We start from the raw sequence: 25,467 nt of genomic DNA, 5'->3' as shown, positions 1-25,467 counted from the left end.
CAGGGAATCCACTGAGAATGTTGGGCACATTGAACACAGAGGTGTTGTCTGTCACCCATAAACCTTGTTCAGATTGTGCATGAAGAATGTGTAATAGAGGAAGAATCTCCTTATTCCCCTGCAGAGTACCTGCACATCATTCTTACATGTACTTACACTTACATTGATAGATAGATGTTCTTTGTTCCGGTTTGTACCTTTTACTAAGTACTCTTACCAAGGACTAGTTTTAGTCTAAAGGGAATAAATATGGCAGTCTACATATCCTTCTCACTTCAGTTGTCTTGTAAAATTCCTAAGCGTTGGCAGTTAAGAGACGAATTTCACGTTACATACTGTTAATCAACAAAATTGTAATATGCAAATTAGAGGAGTCGGTGCAATCCTAAACTGAGGAGTCGGTGGATTTTTGGACCGACTCCACAGCCCTGCACAGACCATGTGACCACTTTTTTCGGTCTAACATTCAAGTAGTTCCAGGCTTTCCTTTATAAGGTGACATGGTTATAAAACATGCTGTCACTGGGCTGTGCATTCACTTTTGATCTAGGAAGAGTTCTACTTTCTAAAGTCAACAAGACAAGACATTGAAGACTGTTCTGCAACCAATCATACCACCCAATGATTGTGCTACAATAACCCACACAGATTATCTCTCAAGCTCTTTAGTACAGTAACGGTACTGGTTTGTATATGCAATAAAGGAGAAAGCTAGGAACATTTTAAAGACGGCACGATTAAAATAGCTGCCTCCCACATCTCTGCCACCGCAGCCGTCTCTAGAGACTTCGCTTTTCCAGCTGGAACACGGAAGGAGAAAAATGTAATTTGAAAATAACACAGTGAGAAGTAACAGGTGCTTAACAAGTTAGATAAAATACTGTTTACTCAGACAGGTAGGAGGAATCACACCCGGTGAATGAAAACTCAAGACAAATGACTTGTTTTTGTTTTTATGTTACTCACAGAACGGCCAGGAGATATGAACCTGAAAACCGATGTGTGGACGATAGCGTTCCTGAGAGATAAAGGAAAGGATACGAGGAGTTCCTTCAGTCCTGCAGACCAGATAGAGGCAGGCAGCAATGACGTGGGTCATCTTCCGGCCGCGGGTCAGGTGCTTGCTGACGGCCATTTTGAAGAAGTTGAAGGCGGTGTCCAGGCAGTGCTTGTTGAGCTGCAGCTGGACGCCCAAGTTGTGGATCTGTCTCTTTCCTAAAAGACGAAACAGAGAATAGAAAGGATTCCACACAATTCCAAATGCCATAGTGGTGTGCAACAGTTCTGAATTTACGCAGGTAGTCTCCGGTTAACTAACAAGACAGGGACTGTAGGTTCATTCTTAAAGGACAACAGAGGTGACATGTGACATGATGAGATAGACACATGTATGTACAGTGCCTTGCACACAAATAACTAGGCTGTGTTCTTTTTTCTTTCTCTGCCTGAAAGAGTTAAATATCAGGTATGTAAGTGGCTGACTCAGTCCCGACTCAGACAGGAAGTGACTACAGTGTGACCCTCATAGATAAGAAATTACAACTACAAAACACGTTCCTAGCAGAAAATGGCTTCTCAGAGCAGGAAAGAGATAAAAAGGCCAATAGTTCATAGATTTTAGCTTCATACTTCAATAAATGCATAATTGAGCAAAACAATAAAACAGTTAACACTTAAAAAGTAGATTTAACCACTTCACCACTGAGGGGTTTTACCCCCTGACCACCAGAGCAATTTTCACCTTTCAGCGCTCCTTCCATTCATTCGTCTATAACTTTATCATTACTTATCGCAATTAAATGAACTATATCTTGTTTTTTCCGCCACCAATTAGGCTTTCTTTAGGTGGGACATTATGCCAAGAATTATTTTTTTCTAAATGTGTTTTAATGGGAAAATAGGAAAAATGTGGGGAAAAAAAAAATTATTTTTCAGTTTTCGGCCATTATAGTTTTTAAATAATGCATGCTACTGTAATTAAAACCCATGAAATTTATGTGCCCTTTTGTCCCGGTTATAAAACCGTTTAAATTATGTCCCTATCACAATGTTTGGCGCCAATATTTCATTTGGAAATAAAGGTGCATTTTTTTCAGTTTTGCGTCCATCCCTAATTACAAGCCCATAGTTTATAAAGTAACAGTGTTATACCCTCTTGACTTAAATATTTAAAAAGTTCAGTCCCTAAGGTAACTAATTATGTATTTTTTTTAATTGTAAATTTTTGAATTTTTTTTTAATTACAAAAAAAAAAAATGGGGAGTGTGGGAGGTAATGAGTTAATTTTTTGTGTAAAAGTCATTTATTTGTATGTGAAAAATGTGTAGGGTGTAGTTTACTATTTGGCCACAAGATGGCCACAGTAACTTTTTGCTTTATTGCGACCTCCAAGCCTCCTTCCGGAAGCTTGGAGGAAGAATAAGGAGGCTGGACACGTGAGTTTCTTCTCACAATGATCGCGCTGCCCATAGGAGAGCAGCGGGTCATTGTGGGGCTTAGATCAACGAACGGGAATGGATTTTCCCGTTCATTGATCTCCGGGCGAGCGGGCGGCGGCGGTTTTACTAGCGGCGGGCGGCGTGTTTACGAGCGGGAGCGCGGACAGCGTCGGGAACGCGGAAAGTACGTGTTTCTCCGTCCCTGGTTTTTAAAGGATGGAAAAAGGGGCGGAGAAATACGTACGCGCGGGGGTAAAGTGGTTAAACATAAAATAAAAACAATGGAATATCTTAAAAAGTAATTTTTAGGAGAATAGATACATTTGTCTATTTTATTAGTTTATTTTCGCCTCAGGTGTCCTTTAACACAAATCCATTCTTAAAGAGGAATTTTAAACAAGCTGTGAACTTCATCCCAATAAGTAGCCGATACCCCCTTTTCCCACGAGAAATCTTTACCTTCTCACCTGGTAGATCACCTGGCAGGACTAAAGAGGTCACCACCAGTCATGCGTTTCAGAATGTAAATCAGAGAGAGGAAAGATTTTACAATGGGCAAACATTGAGTAAATCTTTAAATGATTACTGTAAAAAAAACAAGCAATTTTATTCATTATGTTATTTTCACTACAGTTCCTCTTTAAGTCTAAACCCTGTGCCATCCCTGTACCCACTTTGTGCCTCCAGTGTTTCACTCTGTGTCACCTCTATTCCCCTGTGTCACCCTCTGAACTGTTCACCTAGGGTGTCCTTTAAGCCAGCTAGCTGAAAGTTAGGTTGATATTTGACAATAGCATGGTTGGATGTGCAGCCCAGTCCAGCCTCTCTGCCATCTCCCCCTCCTCGCTCTCTCCCTTATGATGTGTCATGTGGACTTACGGTAGCTTTGTATGCTGAAACAAGACAGCAGCTCTGTGTGTTCAGCGTCAGAGTAAATCCCTGTAGTCAAGTCCTTCACCCGGCTAATTTTGGGGAGCACCCAGCTGTCATTGGCTGGCCTCCTCATCCTTCTCCTATCCTGTAAGTAGAGTTGCCCGGCCCTGCATTACCCCGTCGCGCCCCAGCCACCTATTTTTCATGCCACCTGGCTGGAAAAATTTTCTAGGGAGAACATTGCTATGTATTGGTGCCTAAATGCTCATAAAATGCTGCATGTCCCTGCACTTATGATTTCCCATTTCCAAAATTCGCAAGCACTCTAGTGAGCTCAACAACATTGACTTACACTAGCAAAGTGTTTTTGAAAGCAATGACAATTCTCAGAGCTTCAAAAACCTGCCCAAAATCCCCTTAGTGTGCCTCAGCCCTTTAACTGTTTGGATCAAGGAGAAAAACTTTAACCAAGCAAACAGCAAATATACTTGAAGAAAAATCTCAGTGCCAAGTCCTGCAGGCCACCTTACTCCATGTCTATGCTGCAAAGAGGACTGCACAGTCTCACTGCATATTTGTGTGTTACCATCTACATGCATGCCTATAATGGGATATTAGTGGCGTTTACCAGCAGCCCTCAGTTACAACTGCTGCCAATGACATTAAATCAAATGCAACTCAATTCCACATTTCCCAGTACGGATCTATAGCAGGAGGCGGCAGTTCAGCGAGATGCAGAGGAGAAAGCAGACACAACAACAGGCCAGACTACATGTAATCTGCTCTCTGTCAGGAAGTCCTGCCCTCAGGACAAAAGTCAGAGGTTAAAGTGTTTCCACAGAGTGCCTCCCTGTGATTGGCAGGCAACCTCTGAGCTGCTGCCTCTGCTGTCAGTTTAATCTTTTTCATCCACTTTCAACTCTCAACCAGCTGCTGTCACCCCACTGTTCTCTCCTGCAGCACATGAATGTTTTACATGAAGCAGGATTGTGTCACTACTAGACAAAGTGCTGAAAGATGGGGCTTATGCTACAAGGCAGCAGCAAGGCAATGCATTTCAGTCTTCCACTACCTTACAACACATGCTTCAGTTCCTGCCTCAAGTCTATTCTAAACAGAGCCAGCTTCAGTTGCATCAGCATAAACCAACTCTGGAGGACAGGCCCGGATTTACCTCACAGGAGCCTATAGGTGCAGATGTCCTGGTACCTTAAATTTCGCCCTCCATGAACCTACAAACACTCACTGAACTGCTCTACAAGTGTGCTGGGTGGCCCAGCTCCCTTACCAGTCATAGGTAGCTGCAGGTGCCCCTTAGGATTAGGTAGCCAGAAGTACCCTCAATATTAAGAAGGTGCCCCCCAAGTATTAGGTAGGTAAAGGTGCCCCTGACTGAAGGGGGATCTCATCAGTGGAATACAGAGACCCAAGTGAGTAACCTCTCATTTACATTCTACTCGGGACTCTGCATAGGGAAGAAGGGAGGGAGGCACTCAGGGAGGGGAGTGAGCCACCTTTCCATCATTAGCCGCCAGTAGGCACGTGCCTACAGTGCCTTGTGGTAAATCCAGACCTGCTGGAGGGGGCGAAAAAAAAAGATGAATTTTAATTTTGGACTGTGTTGAAAGGGGGTGTTGTCCAAACTGGGAATTAACTTGTATATTATGAATATTGTATCCTTGGAGTCTCAATGGTTTTTAAGTGGAATCAACAGAGAACAAAATGTGTTAAAAGACCACTATGACAAAAAAAAAAAAAAAAAAGAGTCACAGGTCACAGACTTCCTGTTCCCCTCCCAGAGACTAAACACAGGAATTAGAATATCTTCAGACCACACATATGAATACACATGGCAAGCAATGAGGATATGCTCCGCCCCCGGATTTGTAGATATATGGGAAGTGAAGGTATTGGACAAAATATAGTCTGAGCAAAAGCTACCATCGCCTATCTAAAAATAACACTGCTGCCTGTGAGTGCAACAACTACAGTAAGTGTCCAATCTGTGTGAGTTATTACAGAAACTCCACAGTATGCGGAGCGTGGAGAAGCTGAATGTATAAAGAAATGAGAACAGGTTAGCTGAGTCCTGGAGGAGATTCCTGGTGACACGCCAGAGAAATAGTTATATTTTGAAAACACGAATAATGCTGTACTCTACCAACACCAGACACCACAATGACTTCATGGCCACAGAATAAAGCAACATGATGTCATTCCATCATGTATCAGGAAATGCTGATCACCAAAAGTTTCTGTGAGAACAGTGAGAACTTAAAAAATAAGCGACGGATCGAGAAATGGTTGATATTCACTGTGTAATTCAATAATTCAATCATGTTGGTTGATCCATCAGGGGCCCGCAGGTCATAATCTTTACAACTGGCAGACAAAAAAAGAAAGAAAAAAAAAAAAAAAAAAAAAAAAAAAAAAAAGGATAGCACCCACAATGCAATGAGGTTCACAAACAGGAAACTGTCAGAACCATGGACATGACTCACACTGTGGGAGGGGTTTCACCACAATATCAGCCACACAGGTGTTACTGAGGCTCTATTCAAGAAAAGGCAAACCTTTTTCGGGGTAAAGGAGGTGTCGGCTACTGATTGGGATGAAGTTCAATCCAGAATTAAAGAGAACCCGAGGTGGGTTTGTGAAACCCTATTAGGACACAGAGGCATATTCTCTGCCCCCCAGCTCAGAGTAGGTGATAGCCATGGACCCCGTTGGGCCTTTTTCTTGAAAAGTGCAACCATCTCCGGCTAGCCTGGACCCCCTAGTGGAGCCGGGTTTATTGATCTCCACCGGCCTGCAGTGGTTGGTTGCCCCTTTGTAACCTCCCTTTGTGACTACCCTCTGTTTATATTTTTTTGATTCTTCTATCATTTGTGACATACTGCACCACTTGGGCTCCGGGTGTCTCTGTGTTTTTTCGTTCCAGGGTGCCTTTTCACACTCTACTTTGTCTATTTATTAGGAGGACTCCGTAATTCTGTAAAAATGTTTTTAAACACGCCTCGATGCTTAAATTAATTACAAGACCTTATTCAGATAGGTTTATCATTTTCATAAATTTATTTTTGAAAATCACTAAACTAACCACAATAGACATGTTCAAGTACCCCTTGAAAGTACCCCTTTGGGTCCGCCTATCATGCATTAAAAAACTAGGATATAAATAATATGGTGTCATTATAGGGTTAAACGCTGCTGCAACTGTCTTGTATCAAGACTTAATAAAGTCGTATTTGACCATGAAAAAAAAAAGCGCTAACCCGCAACATGTGCATTTGGCTTTAATTGAAAATAAAATGAGAATAATGTGTGCAGTGAATAGTGTAAGTGAAAGCTATGTCTGAGCGCAGGGCAGGGTAACCGCTCAGCCCTGGGAAGGAAAAAAATAATCTAATTTTAAAGCATCTATTTTTAAGCCGCAACAACTGGATCTGACTCAACATTCCTGGTGTAAGATTCTAGTCCCAGCAAATAGAGAGAAATGCAGCCGAGGACAAAAGAAATTCCTTCGGCTCTCCAGTTATTCATACAGATTCCACCTACAGGGTAGCTAGAATAGCTGAAGCGCTCGCTCTGCACATACTGCGTGTACAATGTGCTGCGTCACTCCAACACTGAACGAGGGACTTGGCTGAACACCATCTACACCCAGCCAGGTCATACAGCTTCTACTACTGGTAAGAATGAGCAGAACTATTCCTCAACATTCCAAATAGTCAAGAGGAATAGAGCCTCGCACTGCGCAGGTATGAAATGCCCCATAGACTTTCACTGGCGTAGCATTACCCTGTGGCCAGTGTGAAAGGGGCCTCAACGTTCACATTGTGTTTTTTGTGCAAACATACTGCATGCTCAAAAAAGAAAGCAGATGAATACTATGAAGAGAGAGGCGTCTGGGGCCTGTAGAGTCTTCACATGCCATTCTTCAGTCCACTGTTGCAGAGCGCAGACCCCCTCTCTCCAAAGGAATACCACAACCTCTTGTTGGTTTCCAAGCTGGTGACCACACACCTCTACCAACACAAGAGCAGCCACCTGCACAAGCACGGCCGAGCCTGCGTAGTAAGCCAGACCCGCTCATTCATGAGCAGCTTCATGTAGGCGTGGCCACGCTAGCATGTGTGAAGCATGGATGCGATGTGTAAGGGGGTCTCCAGCAGCAGAGGTCTGAAGGACAGCGTGGGAAGACCGCCTCGGCTGAGAATCTTGAAAGAAAATCAGCAAGTGAACAGCGGCCAACCCCGATGACCGAACCCAGCCTGATCGCAGTGTTAACCCTAAATGTCTGCCCCACCCCCCTCTCCATAGCAACAGATGCATCATTAGCCTGGAGGCTAGTGACACATTTCTACAGCCTTGAACCACTGCTGGGTTCACAGAGATGTCTCAGTGTGTTCGAGGCGCTAGTATTAGCTGAACACAATCTGATAATTTTAGTGGCAACCGCAATCTTATCAATTAGCTTTAAATAACCTTTAAAGAGAATCTGTACTGTCCGATTTGTGCAATAAAAAAAAACATACCAATCGAGTCACTGTGATCTTGTGGATTCCTCTTTGCCGTTTCCGCCGCTCCCCGCCCCGATCCTGGCTTTTAATCGCCAGTTTTAGGCAGTGTTTACAAACAAAAAACATGGCCGCTAACCAGGAAGTGGTGTGTGTGTGTGTGTGTGTGTGTGTGTGTGTGTGTGTGTGTGTGTGTGTGTGTGTGTGTGTGTGTGTGTGTGTGTGTGTGTGTGTGTGTGTGTGTGTGTGTGTGTGTGTGTGTGTGTGTGTGTATACATATACATATATATATTTTACAGTAAACTGTAAACTACAAGTTTTTATTACATAGTGAATAATCTGCACTCCAATCAAGGATTCTCACAGTTTTTCAGCATGGGCAGCTCCATTCCCCCTCAGACAAGCTGAAATTGAGAGCAGAGACCTCTCTGAGACTAATAAACAAAGCACACGCACAGCGCCTGCAGGGGGCGTGCATAGCTTCTCCCTATCACAGCAGAGGCAGTGCATTCCTCTCCGGGTCGACAAAGCTTGACAAAGAAAAGAAGATTAGATATATTACGGAGACAGTGCAACTAGAAAAGGCTGCAGTAATCCAGAGCACATTAGAACAGGTATAGGAATTTATAGGATAGAAGAAATAAGGTTGAACATTTTGTTACAGAGTCTCTTTAACCACATAAGGACCAGGGGATTTTGCTGTCATCTGTGCTGTGTGGGCTCTCCAGCCCACAGCACAGATCACTTTGCAGCCAGGGCGACCAGACTCCCGGCCCCCCCCCCCTTTTTTTCCCCACTAGGGGGATGTCCTGCTGGGGGAGGGTCTGATCGCCGCCTGCTATCTGCATTTTGTAGGGGGGGGGGCTACTCAAAGCCCCCCTCCGCAGCGATTTCCGCCCTCTCTGCCCTTCCCTCCCTCTCGCTATGGGTGGCGCAGGACGGAGATCCGTCCTGTGCTGCCTAGGATAGGCTTCAGCCTATCAGATGCTGGCGATCCCTGGCCAATCAGAGCAGCAGCGCCGTATGATGTAAACAGCGGGGATTTCTTCCCTGCGTGTTTACATTTCGCCTACGAGCGGCCGTTTCCATGTCATACCACTTACAACCTGCCGACGCCTATCGGCGTTAGGCGGTCGTTAAGTGGTTAAACATTTCTTTGTTACAGCTGATACAAATCTTGAAATAAATTTGCAGTGCGTCTACTTCCTGCTTTCATGGAAGCAGTCATATTGTTAACATCCTGTGTTTACTAATTAGCTCAGACAGGCTTAGACAGGCTAAACACTCTAAGTACATAGAGGATGAATTTCTGGATGTTCCTTCTGTCGTGTGTAAGAGTTCAGGTCCACTTTAACATACAATCATAGTTTTCTCTCACATGCACAATATAATCTATTACTGTTCTGCTATAGGAGAATATTGGCGGAGGCTCGGAAATGGAAGAGTTCTTTGTGTTTCTGCGTCTGGCAGGACAGCCAAGTCCCCCGTGCCATATATTGTTGCCAATATTGGATGCCTTAATAATAAAGGTAGCTTTCAGGAGTGATGCTGTTTCCACTGTCAGTGGCCGGTGTTTATGGCTCTGTAATAGACTGTCATTATAATATTTGGCTGTGTTCTACACCCTTGATGCTTTCTCCTTGCTGTAGTGTCATGCCCAATTAGCAGTATACAAGGGCAACTATTCACTTTACAAACTGCTGGGGAGAGAATTCTGCTGAGTCTACAGTCACCGCTGGATGACAAAACGCTGCAAGCGGGTCCCGCTCAGACCAAACAATGATGAGATGTTAAATATGGCAAGCGCACAAAAAACAGAGCTGTGAGTCGTCAGTGACGGAATAAATCTCGTACAATTGGTCTCAGGACACAGCTGCAGCACACCAGCATCCACAGGACCTGGGGAACTGCTGAGAAGAAAGGCTTCCACTCTCTGGCACCTCCTGCTGGGGACTTTTAGAACTGCATTACTGAGTAAAAGCAGAAAAGGGGAAACCAGCGAGTAAAGTACAGAATGGAAATAACATTCAGAATCGATCAAATTATCTCCAGTGTGGTGATTTCTGTACGAATACAGATATAGTAGAATCTTGTTATAGTAAACCCTGGTATAGTAAACCACTGGCTATTATTTACTGTACTTATGAAGAGCCAACATATTGCACAGCAATAAATAGGGAGACATAAAATGTAAACAAGGGGTGACAGAGTGGTAGCACACGGTTATACAACATAGCATAAGGTCACAGCTGGGGATGCAAGATCAAAAAGGACACACAAAGGGGGGGGGGGGGACCCTGCCAAAGGTGTACAATCTAAAGGGTGGGGGAGGGACACATAAGGCAGGGTTGTGGTAAAGGTGCTCAGCTGAAAGTGTTAAAGTGTGGTAGATTGGTGGGTGGGGGGTTAAGGCCATTTTGAAGACGTGTGATTTGAGGGCTTGCTTGAAGGTGTTGAAGGAAGGGGTGAGTCTGAGTAGGGGTGGGAGGGAGTTCCATAGGGTGGGGGCGGCTCTTGTAAAGTCCTGTAGGCTTGCATTGGAGTGAGACATGCAAGGGCGGTCAGGCAGAGATCATTAAAGGTTCCGTTTTGCGACACTGTTTGTAAGACGAATTTGTTTGCAAGTTGAGCCCGAGTAAAATCCAAAAACACAAAGATCTATTTACCATTTTGTAGCGTCTGGGCACGAGATTCCTTCCCCAAATTTGTGTGAAATCCAGGACCGAGGGATGGGTTTTTACCGATACCTGCAAGAAAAAAGCAAGTACATTTTAGCAGGCTTATTATCTGGTAATACAATAGTCCTAGGCCTACAAATTCCACCACCACCAACAGCAGGCTGGCTTGCACATACTACTTATATGATCAGAATGATGGCAAAGCAGCTTGGGCTCTCGCCATACAACAGTACAATCTTGGCCAACATGATTTGCATGGAGTTTGTATGCTCTTCCAGTGTAGCATGCATTTCCAATTCCTCCCAAATATGTACATTTGCCGTTAGGATAGGAGCTTCTCTGAGAGACAGTTAAAGTAAACTCCTGTGATGAGAGGGGGGTGGGGTTGGAATCTGGTTACTTACCAAAGTAGTTTGGAGCGTCTGGATGGTCCAGAGGCTTTCCAGATCCTCTTTTAAAAGGTCAACTGAAGCGAGAGGCGATATGGAGGCTGCCATATCGATTTCCTTTTACGTTATACCAGTTACCTGGCTGTCCTGCCGACTCTCTGCCGCATACTTTTAGCCATAGACCCTGAACAAGCATGCAGCAGAACTTGTGTTTCTAAAATTATTGTCGGAACAGACAAGAATAGCTGCATGCTTGTTTCTGGTGTTATTCATGCACCACTGCAGCCAAATAGACCAGCAGGACTGCCAGAACCGGTATTGTTTAAAAGGAAACATACATGGTAGCCACCATATCACCCTCACTACAGTTGTCCTTTAAGCCCACCATTGCAGCCCAGGAGCTTCTTCTATTACCATTGCCCCTCTGGCCACAAATGAGCGCATCCCAACTGAGGAAGTGCAAGCAAGTTCCGCGCATGCCCAGTAGAACAAAGTGCTCATACACAGAGGAAACAAGCCGTGACAGAGCAGCTTTGCTCTACTGGGCATGCTCGGACCTCACTCACACATGCTCAGTCTGAGCCCATAAACCATGAGAGCTCAGCCCCAAGAAACATATTTGACAAGCCCTTGACGAATACGTTTTGAAGGACCCAGCATATTGGTGGACTGCGGGAGGATACAGGAAGCCTCTGGAGCATCAAGCGGTTTCCCACTATAGTTGTAAGTATCAATTTTTAAAAAAATCATTTGCTCGCCATTTGTTTTGGCAGCCGCCGTTTCCAGGAACCACCCCAACCACAATCTCAGATCTGCACACCACTTTCTTCTATCCTCCTCTAGAATCATCTCCTCACATTCATGTATACAAGATTTCTCACATGCCTCAATACTCCTTTGGAAATTCCTTCCCATCAAAACAAATAGCCCACTGGGAGATTTAGCCACTATCTGTATTTTGATCACAACCACTTTTTGAAAATTAACTCCCAATTCAATATTCAGTTTGGCCTCAGCAACATAAGAACACACTTATTTAAAGTGGACCGACCTGAAGTCTTGCACAGGACAGAAGGGAAACGTAGAGATATGCACCCTGTATGTATTTAGAGAGTTTAGCCTGTTCATTTCCCCTCATTTGTATCTAATAAGTTGTGTTTTTATCTCCCCCTTGTGACTGCAATGCCAGAGATGGCATGTAAGCTCATTTTAAAGCACTAGCTGTTAACAATATGTCTGTTTCCATGAATCAGGAAGTAGAAACAGTGTAGATTTATATCAGCTGTAACAAATGTTTTTATTTAAAGTGGACTTGAACTGTTGCGAGAGAGAGAGAGAGAGAGAGAGAGAGAGAGAGAGAGAGAGAGAGAGAGAGAGAGAGAGAGAGAGAGAGAGAGAGAGAGAGAGAGAGGTCCGCTTTAAATAAGTGTACTGGCTTTTTCCTTCTTCCTGCTACAAAGATCAGCAATCCATATATATGTGGCACTGTGAAATGTTCTGGCACTGAAGGTAACCTCTTCTGGAATATTTTTTTTTAATCGCATGCTCAATTTCTAGACAGGTTAGTAACTGGTCTGATTACCGTACCCTACAGTAAAACTAAATTCATGGTATTCTGTGCAGAAAAGATAAAGCAACACTGCCACCTAGAGTACATACAGTACATTGCAAGTGCTGGTTTCACTAGAATTGCAATTCTGATGGGCATTGAGAATTTCAGGGCTTGTTCACACTTGGAGCGATTTAGTTTTTTTTAAGCACTGGCTTCATTCTTCTTCCTGTTCTTGCGTTCCATCTCCTTGTAACAGCGCCCAGGGGGCGCCGTTTCAGGGAAATGGGATGCGAGAGCAGGAAGGAGGAAGAAGCCAGTACAGACGTGCAGGACCCGCAGGCAAGTGTGTATTTATTTATCCCCAGTTGCTTGCACGCCCGCCACTGCGTTGCATCCCCACCGCTATGTCACCCCGCCCCCCTCGAAAACCGGTAAAACAAGATGGTACATGGTATGATTACCATGCACAATCAAACCGTGGTATACAGTCATACCGCTATACCGTGACAACCCTACCCATAGTCACCTCATTTCTCAGCATCTCCACTAATGGTCCCAGCACACAATGTCACACACACGCCTGTTACTGTCTAACCCTTATGGTTGTCACACCTCCTCATTACCTCTAACAGACACGCCAATGAGATATCCATAAACCGAATTCTTCTAACTGTGGCGGGCTGGAAGGCAGCAAAGCACGGTGCTCACAAGGAAAGGCCTAAAGACAGGCGAGTCTGTATCTCTACCTGAATGCACCTCCACCTATGAAGCTGGCGGGTGTTCTCTTTTACAAATAAAATGGGTGAGACTTTTACCTTCTGTAACATCATTAAAGCACCACGACAGCGAAAAAAAAAGTAGGCATTTAAAATCTGACAGAACTGACAGGTTTTGGACTAGTCCATCTCCTCATGGGGGATTCTCAGGGTTTTCTTTGTTTTCAACAGCATTCCCTGAACAGCAGTTGCATGTAAGATAGACTTAGCAACTGACGTCCAGGAAATGCTTCTGAAAAAGAAAACCCAGAGAATCCCGCATGAGGAGATGGACTAGTCCAAAAACCTTTCGGTGCTGTCAGATTTTAACTGCTTACAGCTTACATTTTAACTGCTTACTGCTTTTCACTAGAATGATCCTTTAAAAAGCATTTCCAGGAAAGCTCTAGCTGAACTTCACTCGCTGCTCTGAGCGGCTCTTTAAACCTGGCGCAGCTGATAATATTTTGAAACACTTCCCCCCCCCCCTCAGATCAGGTAAGCGGAAGAATGCAGCTCTACTTTACTACTTAAATCTAATGGTTCAATATTGGCTGCGTTATAATGGCACAGTGGCTGCCAGCCAGGGCATGCGATTGATTTCCTGTGCCGCTGTAATAGTGCTGCAGGAGGCTCCATATAAACCCCACTGATGTGAGTATAAAGCGGCCGGGATTTGTTCTGCACAGCAATGCCACTATCAGGAGAGCCTCAGCGTATGGAGACACACAGAACCACACATTCTCTTCTATTTGTTGACTTTCTGCTTATGTGGAGAGGCTGAGCGCTAATCTGATCAGAGAATGGAGAAGCCGCAGTGTGACAGATGCTGGCGGAGGGAAAAATATCAGCAGCCGCAAATAGAAAGATGGGAAATATGCTATTAGTCTAGCATGAGGAGGCAATGATCATCACAATTGTAAAAATCAGGGCAAAGATCAGCAGGATTAGCTGAGAGAACAGCCAAACTCCTGGAATCCCCTAACAGTCCAATTTCTCCATACACAGATTATTTTCAACCAATCCGATCAGAATTTCTGATCGCTCGAACGATTTTTCGCTAGAAATTGGACTGTTAGTTGGATCGGCCATTTCCACCTGATCCCGCGCCTATTCTGGAGTCGAGAAGGTAAATATTTACATACTCACTGATAGGATCCAAAGGCTTCCCCCTCCCGAGGCAAGTACCCCCAGGGGTACTTTTTTGTTACAAGTTTTCATTAACCGTTAAGGGCCCTTTCACACCAGGCGCTAGTTTTGGCGTTTTACAGCCAAGACCATAGTTAGCGTTTTCCAAGGTAAAATAAAAGTCCATAGACTTTCATTTTACCTTTCACACCTAAAGCAGCTTTTTTTGGGCGTTTTTTGAAACTCCCTGGAGCTTTTTGGCGCTTTGAGTCCGCAAGGAGAAAAGCACAATATAAATGTTATTTGTCTTGTCTTGTCTTTTTCAAAGCTGTTTACAGCCGAAGTTTGCTGTTGGCGTTTCAATGATAGTCAATGGAAAGCGCCAACCACAGCGTTTTCAAAGCGTTTTAAAGCTGACTTGTTATAGAAAAAAAAAAGAAGGACGTTTTCATATGAGCTGTAGAACACTTTGAAAACGCTTTGAAAAGGCTTTGAAAACGCTGTGTATTGGCGTTAAGCAAAAGGCAGAGTTTCAGCCTTTACTACCGCAGCCTCTAGTGTGAAAGAGCAACTAGGATTTTTGTTTTGGGGTTTAGCAAATTTTCCATGTTTTCCTAATGGGATTTAAAAAAAAAAAAAAATGAAAAAAAAATAAAAAAATAAACAATCGCAGGCCACTGTACACATGCTATATGCTCAGCAGATGCAGCCCCAACCGGACTCCTCCGCTGACAACCATCTATCATAAGCAAAAGTGTATGGTCAGCTGAATTGCTGCTCCACACTACGCCCAGATGTGTAGAGTACAATTTCCTCTTAGTTATATGCAACTAACCATTCAATGCTATAAAGCAAACATGAAGCGGAAGAAAAAACATATGATATAATGAATTGTATGTGTAGTACGGATAATGAATAGAACACTAGTAGCAAAGAAATGAGTCATATTTTCAGTTTTGTTTTTCGTTAAATTGCATCAAACAGTTGCAGTTTTAAAAACCACACTCTGTATTTTAAGCTATAAAACAAAGCAGAAATAATGACCCTTTGAACTTTCCCGCAGTAAAACCTTATCTCAAGCTGTCTCTCACTGTTCCTTGGCGGTTAAGTGCTTTAGAAAACAGGACTGTATTCAACCCAGTGGGTGGAAGAGCTCAGAGAAGCTCTTTTGAATAGATAACAACTGAAGTTTTTTCTGTACTGGAAAACATGAGGCTTTTCTTTGCTACCAATTTTCTATTTCTTAGCTGTGCAACACATAATTCCTTATCTCATAAGTTTAGTTTCACTTCATGTTTGCTTGGAAGTCTGCAGAAAAAAAAAAAGCACTTGCAATTTTCAGGAGACATTTTCACACCCCCAGTAGTTTATTCTAGACAGAGCCCAATCGCTCTATTGTCATTCCTTTTTTTCAAGTAGAGTATCTCTAGGCAGCTCCTGTCCTGAGATTGGCCAGTCATCTCTGAGCTTCTTCCAGTACTCTAGTATTGTGTAGCTGTGTGATGTTGGACTGTTACCGTGGCAGCACTAATGAGTTTGGCAGAAGGGAAACAGGTTGGAGATGATTAAGTTGCTCAGCACAACACAATAAAAACTGAAGACACTACAAAGCTTTGAGTCCCTGCCTCTCCTTTTATGAACCATATTAAATATACTTTAATGTTTAGCCACTGCAATGAATGCTTTACGGTTTGATACAAGGCCTTTGATTTATTTATAAAGATCCACTTAAAACGCCATCCTGACACAGCACTGATAGACAGATAATTCACAGGCTGCATTCACCAGCAGTTTTGCCATTGTACCCAATTTGTATCCATGTTGGAATAATACTGCCTAATTGGTTGCTCTGTAAATGGGAGCCTGTAACCAAGGGTGCTCGGATACCCCTTTTCAAAATCCGAATTGATCCGGATACCCAGATATCCGGATCGGATTACCGAACTTTCAGATATCCACTTTCATGCGGATATCCAAACGCATTATCCGGGCGGATTCGAATATCCGAAAAGAAAAACCGGCAGTGGGCTTTAAATTGCTTTAAAAGGGGTTTTTAGGGTTAATGAGGCATGTATCATCATTTTTTAATGGGAAACACGAATTGATGATGTGGGGAGTTAAAATCCCCCCCCCCCTCCCAAAAAAATGGCTGTCAATTAACATTAGGCCTAGGTTCCAGACAACGGTCGTGCAGCCCACATTGTGTCCTAAGTCCAACCGCACAACTGGGACATGACAGTTTTCAGCCCAGACACCTCCAAAAAATTATGCAGCAATTGTGTTTTGGATTAAATATAGGTGGTATGGTATCAGCACAGCAGCAGTGGCCTGTGGCACCCTGGCGGTGGGAGCAGCAAAGGCAGCAGGAGCAGGGCAATGCAGAAGCAGCAAGTGTAACGTGTGCCAGGAGCATGCCGGACGTGGCACGTGTCACTTGCCAAGAGCCACGTGACACGTGCCAAGTGCCGAGTGACAGTCAGAGAGCAGAGCAGAAGACTCTAGTCTAGTGCACACTAACTGTCACACTGGCACTGCTCACAGCACAGCAGTTCTGTAGAAAGCTAACGGTAGTACTACTACTCTAACAACTACTAGCACTGACTGCAGTACTACAGTACTAACTACACAATAACACAGTAATCCTCCTATTTCCTAATCCCTAACCTAAACTATAGCTAGCGAAGTTTAATAGCTGGCCAGCAGGCAGCAGCTGGCCTGGGCTGTGCACAGCACACACACACATAGCAGCTGCAGCAGCCCTGAGCACACACTGAATGTCACACAACGCTAATTAACAATACAACAATAGTGTAGTGATAGTGAAGGGGTTAATCACTGTACAGCTTTAGGCTTATCACTGTGTAAACACTTGCTAGGTCAGCAGCACTGGAGCATGTCTCTCAGTGAGCATTCACAAGCAAGGGACGATATGTCTCATCATGGCAGCCCTCATTATTATACAGGGGGGGCTGGACAGTGTTTCTTTCTGTGATTGGGTGCCAGGACTTAGGTTGGGAGCCCTCTGATTGGCTCAATGAGGTCAGGTGGGGCTGGCCAGAGTTCCCCTCTGTGATTGGTTGCTAGGGCTTCTGCTGAAAGCCCTCTGATTGGCTCAATGAGGTCAGGTGGGGCTGGCCAGGGTTCCCCTCTGTGATTCGTTGCTAGGATTTCAGCTGGGAGCCCTCTGATTGGCTCAATGATGTTGTCTCCTTAGTTACAGTATTCGGATCCGGATATCCGCGGATATCCGGGTATGCGACCAAATATCCGCAGATAGCTATCCGGATTTGGAAAAAAATCCGGAATCCGAATCGGATAGCTGAAAAAAGTTCGGATATCCGGGTTACCCGGATATCCGGAATCCGGATGAGCACCCCTGCTTGTAACTTTTTGGGTGTATGTTAATAAAGTTTACCAGTTTTGAATGGTCTTTTTTTTTCTCTGGGTAACCCTCTCAAATTTTTGCAATTGCAATAAGTGAGTGTAGTGATCATTTTTTGGGATTGCCTTTCCCTCCATAATAATTTTTAAAATAAGACCTCCCTCTGCCAATGCCTAATATTTACCCCCCAACCGCCGTGCACAACACTTACACTTTTTAGAGACACTCCTTCCATCTTAAATCTACCTCAGAGCAAAGCCATGATTTTCAGCAAAGAAGGTAGATTTATAAATATTAAACAAAAAATGTACAGGCACAGCGGCATGCAAATATGCAAATTGCGGTATTGCATACAGTGGTTTGCAAAAGTATTCAGCTCCCTTGAGGTTTTCCACATTTTGTCACATTACTGCCACAAACATGAATCAATTTTATTGGAATTCCACGTGAAAGACCAACACAAAGTGGTGTACACGTGAGAAGTGGAACTAAAATCATACAAGATTCCAAACATTTTTTACAAATAAATAACTGCAAAGTGGGGTGTGCGTAATTATTCATGCTTACCTTGAGAAAATGTATGCATGCTCAAACACCAAATTTTAACTTTATCAAGTCTGGCTTTGCAAATCTGGCCTAATTGGCTATTCATGAGGCAATGTTCATGCAAATATACATTTGCTTTCGCATGCCAAACTATGCAGGGTCAGAAAACCAATACCGCAAAGCGGTCGCCCTGAAGGAATTAGTTCATGCTACATTAGCACTATCCAGGAGCGCCATGGGGAGGCTTCCCAATGCCCCCATACAACCTGGGGGACGGTGGAGTCCCAGGCGCGCTTACTGCCTGGGAACCAAAGGGGCACCCCGGAGGGGGAGGCTGGGTGGCGCAGGTGACCCCCCCCCCCCCCAAGCGTGACCAGCGCCGGGAGGAGCCATCCGCATCAACCTCCCAATGCGCATTAACTTGGGGGTACCACATGAGAAAGAAGTGAAGCATGGGTCACCCCGAGCTTTAGAGCTCAGGGCTGGCTCACATACAACACTCCAGAGGGGGGGGGGGGGGGGGGGGACAGGCGCAGACAACTCACTCCAGGGCTCACACCACCAGAGCAAGCGTGTGAGCCAGCCCTGAGCTCCAAAGCTCAGTGCGACCCATGCTTCATTCCTTTCCTTTTCAAATGTGTTGCACCCAAGCTATGCTCAGTAGCAGAACGCTATGGACGTTAAGGTAAGTGCCTGTTTTTAAATATTGGGAGGTGGGTGCGGACGGCTCTCCCCAGCGCTGGCCACGCTTGGGGGGGGCTTCGCCTGCGCCACCCAGCCTCCCCCTCCGGGGTGCCGCTGTGGTTCCCAGGCAGTGAGAGCGCCTGGGACCCCGCGGTCCCCCCGGTTGTATGGGGGCATTGGGAAGCCTCCCCGTGGCGCTCCTGGATAGTGCTATTGTACCATGAACTAATTCCCGCAGGGCGACAGCTTTGGGGCATTGGTTTTTGACCCTGCATAAGTTGGCATGCGAAACCGAATGCATATTTGCATGAGCATGGCCTCATAAATAGCCAATTAGGCCAAATTTGCTTAGCCAGTTATGTCAGGTGTTCACTTGGTGTTTAATGCACACATTCAATTTTCTGTGTAGTGCGTAATTATTCAGCCCCCTTTGGTCTGAGTGCAGTCAGTTGCCCATAGACATTGCCTGATGAGTGCTAATGACTAAATAGAGTGCACCTGTGTGTAATCTAATGTCAGTACAAATACAGCTGCTCTGTGACAGCCTCAGAGGTTGTCTAAGAGAATATTGGGAGCAACAACACCATGAAGCAGGCTTAGGCTACAAAAAGATTTCCAAAGCCTTGAACATCCCACGGAACACTGTTCAAGCGATCATTCAGAAATGGGAGTATGGCACAACTGTAAACCTACCAAGACAAGGCCATCCACCTAAACTCACAGGCCGAACAAGGAGAGCACTGATCAGAAGTGCAGTCAAGAGGCACATGGTGACTCTGGACGAGCTGCAGAGATCTACAGCTCAGGTGGGAGACTCTGTCCATAGGACAACTATTAGTCGTGCACTGCATGAAGTTGGCCTTTATGAAAGAGTGGCAAGAAGAAAGCCATTGTTAGCAGCAAAGCATAAGAAGTCCCGTTTGCCACAAGCCATGTGGGGGACACAGCAAACATGTGGAAGAAGGTGCTCTGGTCATATGAGACCAAAATGGAACTTTTTGAACAAAATGCAAAACGCTATGTGTGGCGGAAAACTAACACTGCACATCACTCTGAACACACCATCCCCATCGTCAAATATGGTGGTGGCCGCATCATGCTCGGGGGGTGCATCTCTTCAGCAGGGACAGGGAAGCTGGTCAGAGTTGATGGGAAGATGGATGGAGCCAAATACAGGGCAATCTTGGAAGAAAACCTCTTGGAGTCTGCAAAAGACTTGAGACTGGGGCGGAGGTTCACCTTCCAGCAGGACAATGACCCTAAACATAAAGCCAGGGCAACAATGGAATGGTTTAAATCAAAACATATCTATGTGTTAGAATGGCCCAGTCAAAGTCCAGATCTAAATCCAATCGAAAACTGCTGTTCACAAACGCTGTCTATCTAATCTGACTGAGCTGGAGCTGTTTTGTAAAGAAGAATGGGCAAGGATTTCAGTCTCTAGATGTGCAAAGCTGGTAGAGACATACCCTAAAAGACTGGCAGCTGTAATTGCAGCAAAAGGTGGTTCTACAAAGTATTGACTCAGGGGGGCTGAATAATTCCACACACCCCACTTCATAGGCAAACGCAGGGGGGGATTGCAGCTGCCTAGAATCCCCCCTCAGACCAGGGCCATCACAGTATCTGGGGACAGGCACACATTGAAACACCAGACTATCTGAGGGCATGCTGCAGCTTACAGCACTGCCTTGCTTTCCCTTCTACAGTTGACTTTGGATGTAACAGCAGCTTGTGTACAGAGCATGGAGCAGCTCTGGGGAACATGACAGAGCACAGAGCCAGATATGAGCACAGCCTTGTGCCCTTGCTGCGTGATCGTTTCTCTTTCCCCTTCATTACCAATGTTGGTAACTGCACTTGATCGATCCCATTGTCGATCGGTAGCAGATCAGACATGTCGGAAATAATCATCAGATCCTGTCAGTCGGGAAATTGCATTGTGTGTACCCAGAATGATGTCCTACCATATTATTATACTGTACTGTGTGTGGCTGAGGGAGACCTTTCAGGAATCCCCCACTTGAAAATGCTGGCTTTGCCCCTGCACTTTGAAGTTTTTTTGTTTTTTTTTTAAATGTTTGGAATCATGTATGATTTTCGTTCCACTTCTCACGTGTACACCACTTTGTATTGGTCCTTCACGTGGAATTCCAATAAAACTGATTAATGTTTGTGGCAGTAATATGACAAAATGTGGAAACCGTCAAGGGGGCCGAATACTTTTGCAAACCACAGTAGCAGGGCACGGAAATGACGCAATTGGCATATCAGCTAGCCTCGGTGCCCACAATTTTACTGGGTGCCAAAATTTACCTTGCCGCAAATTGTGCCCATTATAAAAAGCTGCGATTTGCCTGGATGCACCCGATAGTGGCCACTGAGGCATACCAATGCCGTGTGCCAAAATTTCCCTTCTTTGCCGCAAATCAACACTTTTCTAATGGGCGCATACGGCAGCGCCCTTTTTTCCTGTTTTCCTGTTTCGGACACACCTTTATCTTAAAATAATGCATTATTAATCAGGAATGTATTTTAAGCAGTATGGATAAACTATCACAGAACTCCAGCCATTTGTCTCTTCAGTGGGAGTATAGATTGCAAAAATAACCTGTAGCTCATGGGGCATGTTTATACTCTCTTGTTTTTCATGATTATCTGGGTCCCTAAGCCCCATTTACACTTAATCAGTTGGTAAGGGTTTTTTTTCTTCTCCTCCGTAGCAGTGCATTATGCAGAAACTTTCAGTTAAATTATAACAGAGCAACTGATTAAAGCGGTATAAAACCCTGACATATTATTAAATAAAAACATGGTTTCCTACTTTGTATATGTCATACGGTTATCATATTTGCATTTGTGCATAAGTATTATTATTCATTTAGAAATTACAAGTTCCCAAAAGTACAGTTTTTGGCTTTGAGTGCTGACTTTGCATTTTAATCATTTTATGTATTGAAGGCAGAAATGCTTTGATTTTCTGTGTTCAGGAGAGTCTGCACTACAGAGAATGTGTCACATTTCTCACTTGATACAATTAAGTAAACACAAGATAACATTTTCCAAGATGTGTCCAGATTTCTCTGCACTGAACATTCAAGTCCTGTGTGTAACCCTTTGAATGCTGTTCTAGTAAAAATAAAAAAAAATAAAAAATATGCCGGTTGTATATAATATGCTGAAAATAATTTTTTTAGAGCAAAGAAGAAATGCTGGGTTTCATTCCGCTTTAAGTGTAAACGGGGCCTAACAGGGAGACATATTCAGGGACAGGAACAGCAGTAGAAACCTGACATTGGTTCTTAACGGTCTGATTGTAGTTTTCCTTTAACCTGTTCCGGACAATGGTAATTGACAACTACGCCCTGTTTGGAGCCTGTTATGTTTTATTTGAACAGTCTGCAATTGTATACAGGGTTTGCAAACCCTGAACCGTGCTTACGAAGATTGCCAAAGGTGCGTAATTTGAACAGGGGACAGCGGGGGACATGACAAGATGGAGAGAGGACCAGGAAGACTATGGGATCCAGAGCCTTCCTTTTAAACAGGTGGGTACCAAACTTTTTTTTTACAGCTCGCTTCAGGTTTGCTGTGGGATATTACCTCTCTAAACGCTATACTTGCATTTAAAGGGGGCTTAGATGCTTTCCTTGCGTTGAAAGACATCCATGGCTAGTTACTAGGTAATGCCTAATGATGTTGATCCAGGGATTTTATCTGATTGCCATCTGGAGTCGGGATAGAATTTTTTTTCCCTTTTGGGGCTAATTGGACCATCCCTTGTAAGGGTTTTCCGCCTTCCTCTGGATCAACAGGGATATGTGAGGGAGCAGGCTGGTGTTGTACTTTGTTCTCTGGTTGAACTCGATGGACGTATGTCTTTTTTCAACCCAAATAACTATGTAACTACGTAACATGCAGTCTTATATTCTTTCCAGTACAGGAAGAGTTAAGAAACTTCAGCTGTTATCTATGCAAAATAGCTACTCTCAGCTCTCTGACTAATTGAGTCAGAGAGCAGTGCCATTTTATGAAGCACTTATGCTGGGAACACACGGGTCGATTCTGGCGCTCGATTCTGCACCTGATCGTTTTTGCCGCTCAATTCTGTGGGCGATTCTCTTATCTTTCGCTCTTTTTTCTTATCTTTTTCCATTGTCCGCAATGCAGAAGCGAGCGCGGAGTCGATCGGGCGGGAGATCGGACATATCGGAAATTATCAAGCCATCTAAATGACTCAGAATCATCGAGCCGTGTATTCCCAGCATTATACATTAAAGAAACAGTGAAAGACAACTTCAGATAAGTTTACTGCAGGGAAGTTCAAAGGGTCATTAACTCTGCTCTGTTTCATAGTTTAAATGTAGAGTGTAGTTTGTGAACTGCAAATATTAGAGAATGAAGCTATGTAAAAAAAAAAAAAAAAAAAAAGCTATCAAACCAAGAATAAAAATATGAAACCCTTTTCTTTCCTATTAATGTTCTATTAATTAGCTGTACTAAGCATACAATTCGTTATATCGTAACATTTTTTTTTTTTTTTGCCTCAGTGTCACTTTAACCGGTGGATCCAGGTTCACTTTAAAACTAATTTAGCCCACACTAGTAGATTTTACTGCAATCATCTTAAACTATTGCATGCAAAAAAAAAAAAAAAACACAAAAGTATCTTGTCATGTGATTGCTTTGGGGCTGATTCACACTACAAGAGCTTTTTAAACGCTAGAGATTTTAAAAACTCTTGCTAATGCAATGCTATGGGGGATTTTTTATGACATCACACCACTGCAGTGTGAACACGCACACACAGGATAACATTAGCAATAGCTTTTAAAATTACAAAGCGCTTAGAAAAGCTCTTGTAGTGTGAATGAGCCCTAGGGCCTGGTGCACACCACAGGAGTTTTTCTGAGCGTTTTGAGTTTTTAAATCTGCTGCTAATGTTATCCTATGTGTCTGTGCACACTGGAGCAATGAGGTTTTGTAAAAAACCCCATAGCATTACATTGGGAAGAGCTTTTGAAACCTCTAAAAGCTCTTCCCAATGTAATGCTATGGGGTTTTTTTTTACAAAACCTCATTGCTCCAGTGTGCACAGACACATAGGATAACATTAGCAGCAGATTTAAAAACTCAAAACGCTCAGAAAAACTTCTCTGGTGTGCACCAGGCCTTAGAGTAGGTTCACACTAGAGCGTTTTGCCGCGATTTCTGCAAAACCCTCAAACGCTAGCGCTTTTAAAAAGCGCTGGCGTAATGAAACCCTATGGGCCCGTTCTTACTTGGGCGATTTGCGCTAATCGATGCAAATCGGCCAAAACCGTGAAGCGCAAACGTGTCGCCTGAACCCTTTTAAGGCGATTTCCCGGCGATACGATCGTGTTTCAGTGCTATAGAAGCGCTAAACGCGATCGCGGCAAAATCGCCGCAGTGTTCAGAGAGTGGAAAAGTCACTCCTGCAAAACGCCGGCGATTTTATAAGTGTGAATGGGGCCTTAGAGTAGGTTCACACTTGCTTTAGAAACGTATCCGTGGCTCCATTTTTTTGGCCCTGATAAAAAACGGAGCCACGGATACCAATGTTAAAAATAGCGGCCTTCTTCACTCAAAAAACACAACGGATCCGTCGGTGTTCAGGGGGATCCGTTTTGAAAACCCTAACAGAGGGTCTTGATTTGCAGCATTTTCTCGGGCCGCACATGGATCCGGATACACGGAGCGGTAGTGGAGGGCAGAGCAAAAACGGATCTCCCTCTACACAGGCTATTCTTGCACACAAAACGGAGGGAGATCCGCATTGCCTACTGCCTGCTCCTCCCCTTCACGTCAGCCCAATAGGTGTCCCGCGTGGTAGCCTGAGGGGGTAGCAGCCAGGACAGGGGGGTAGCGGGCACAGCGGTGACCCTCACCTGGGTCCCCCCGTCCCCGCTCCCTCTCCAGCTATTTGCGTCAAAAGTAACCAAGCGAGAGAGAGGGAACGTTTACCTTCCTTCCTCTGCTCACCAAATGACTTCCGGCAATGCCGCCCACTAGAGGAGAGCAGAGGAAGTAAGGTTCTTCCCCTGCTTGCTCGCTATACTTTTGCCGAACATAGCTGGAGGGTTAGCGGGGACCCAGGTGAGGGAGGGGGCAACCCTTCTCCCCGCTACCCCCTGTCCTGGCTGTTACCCCCTCAGGCTACCTGGGGGACACCTATTGGGGTCCTGGCTGCAGCCATCCGTTTTAGGGGGGAGAAAAAAAAAAAAAAAAGAACGCAAACTGATCAAAAACGTTTGCTGCAAATAGGCAGCACGGATCAGTTTGCATTCAGGTTTTCAATCCCAGGATCACGGACCGCAGGCTCCATTCTGCAAACGGGCCTAGTGTGGACCTAGCCTTAAAAACAATGTATTACATTCACTCCAAACTATTTTTTTTCCTGTTCTATTTTATATAAAAAAAAAAAAAAATTAATTACATTTCTGCAAAACAAATATAAAAACCTCTCAGCTACTTATAGTTTTCCATTCTGCCATTAACTTA

General features: G+C 44.3%; 1 protein-coding gene across 1 annotated transcript in view; it reads right to left on the bottom strand.

Annotated features, from left to right (window-relative positions):
- BRF1 (BRF1 RNA polymerase III transcription initiation factor subunit) overlaps positions 1-25,467 on the bottom strand; it is a 452,239-nt gene that overhangs the window by 408,617 nt on the left and 18,155 nt on the right. The window contains exons 2-3 of the mRNA XM_068254252.1: positions 10,498-10,578; positions 1,042-1,215 (exon numbers count right to left, since the gene is read on the bottom strand). Coding sequence (XP_068110353.1) covers positions 1,042-1,215; positions 10,498-10,578 — 255 coding nt within the window. The remainder of the gene's footprint in view (positions 1-1,041; positions 1,216-10,497; positions 10,579-25,467) is intronic.

The sequence above is a fragment of the Hyperolius riggenbachi genome, chromosome 9, assembly GCF_040937935.1.
Source record: "Hyperolius riggenbachi isolate aHypRig1 chromosome 9, aHypRig1.pri, whole genome shotgun sequence".
Lineage (NCBI taxonomy): Eukaryota > Metazoa > Chordata > Amphibia > Anura > Hyperoliidae > Hyperolius > Hyperolius riggenbachi.
This window is presented reverse-complemented; position numbering and strand designations above follow the sequence as displayed.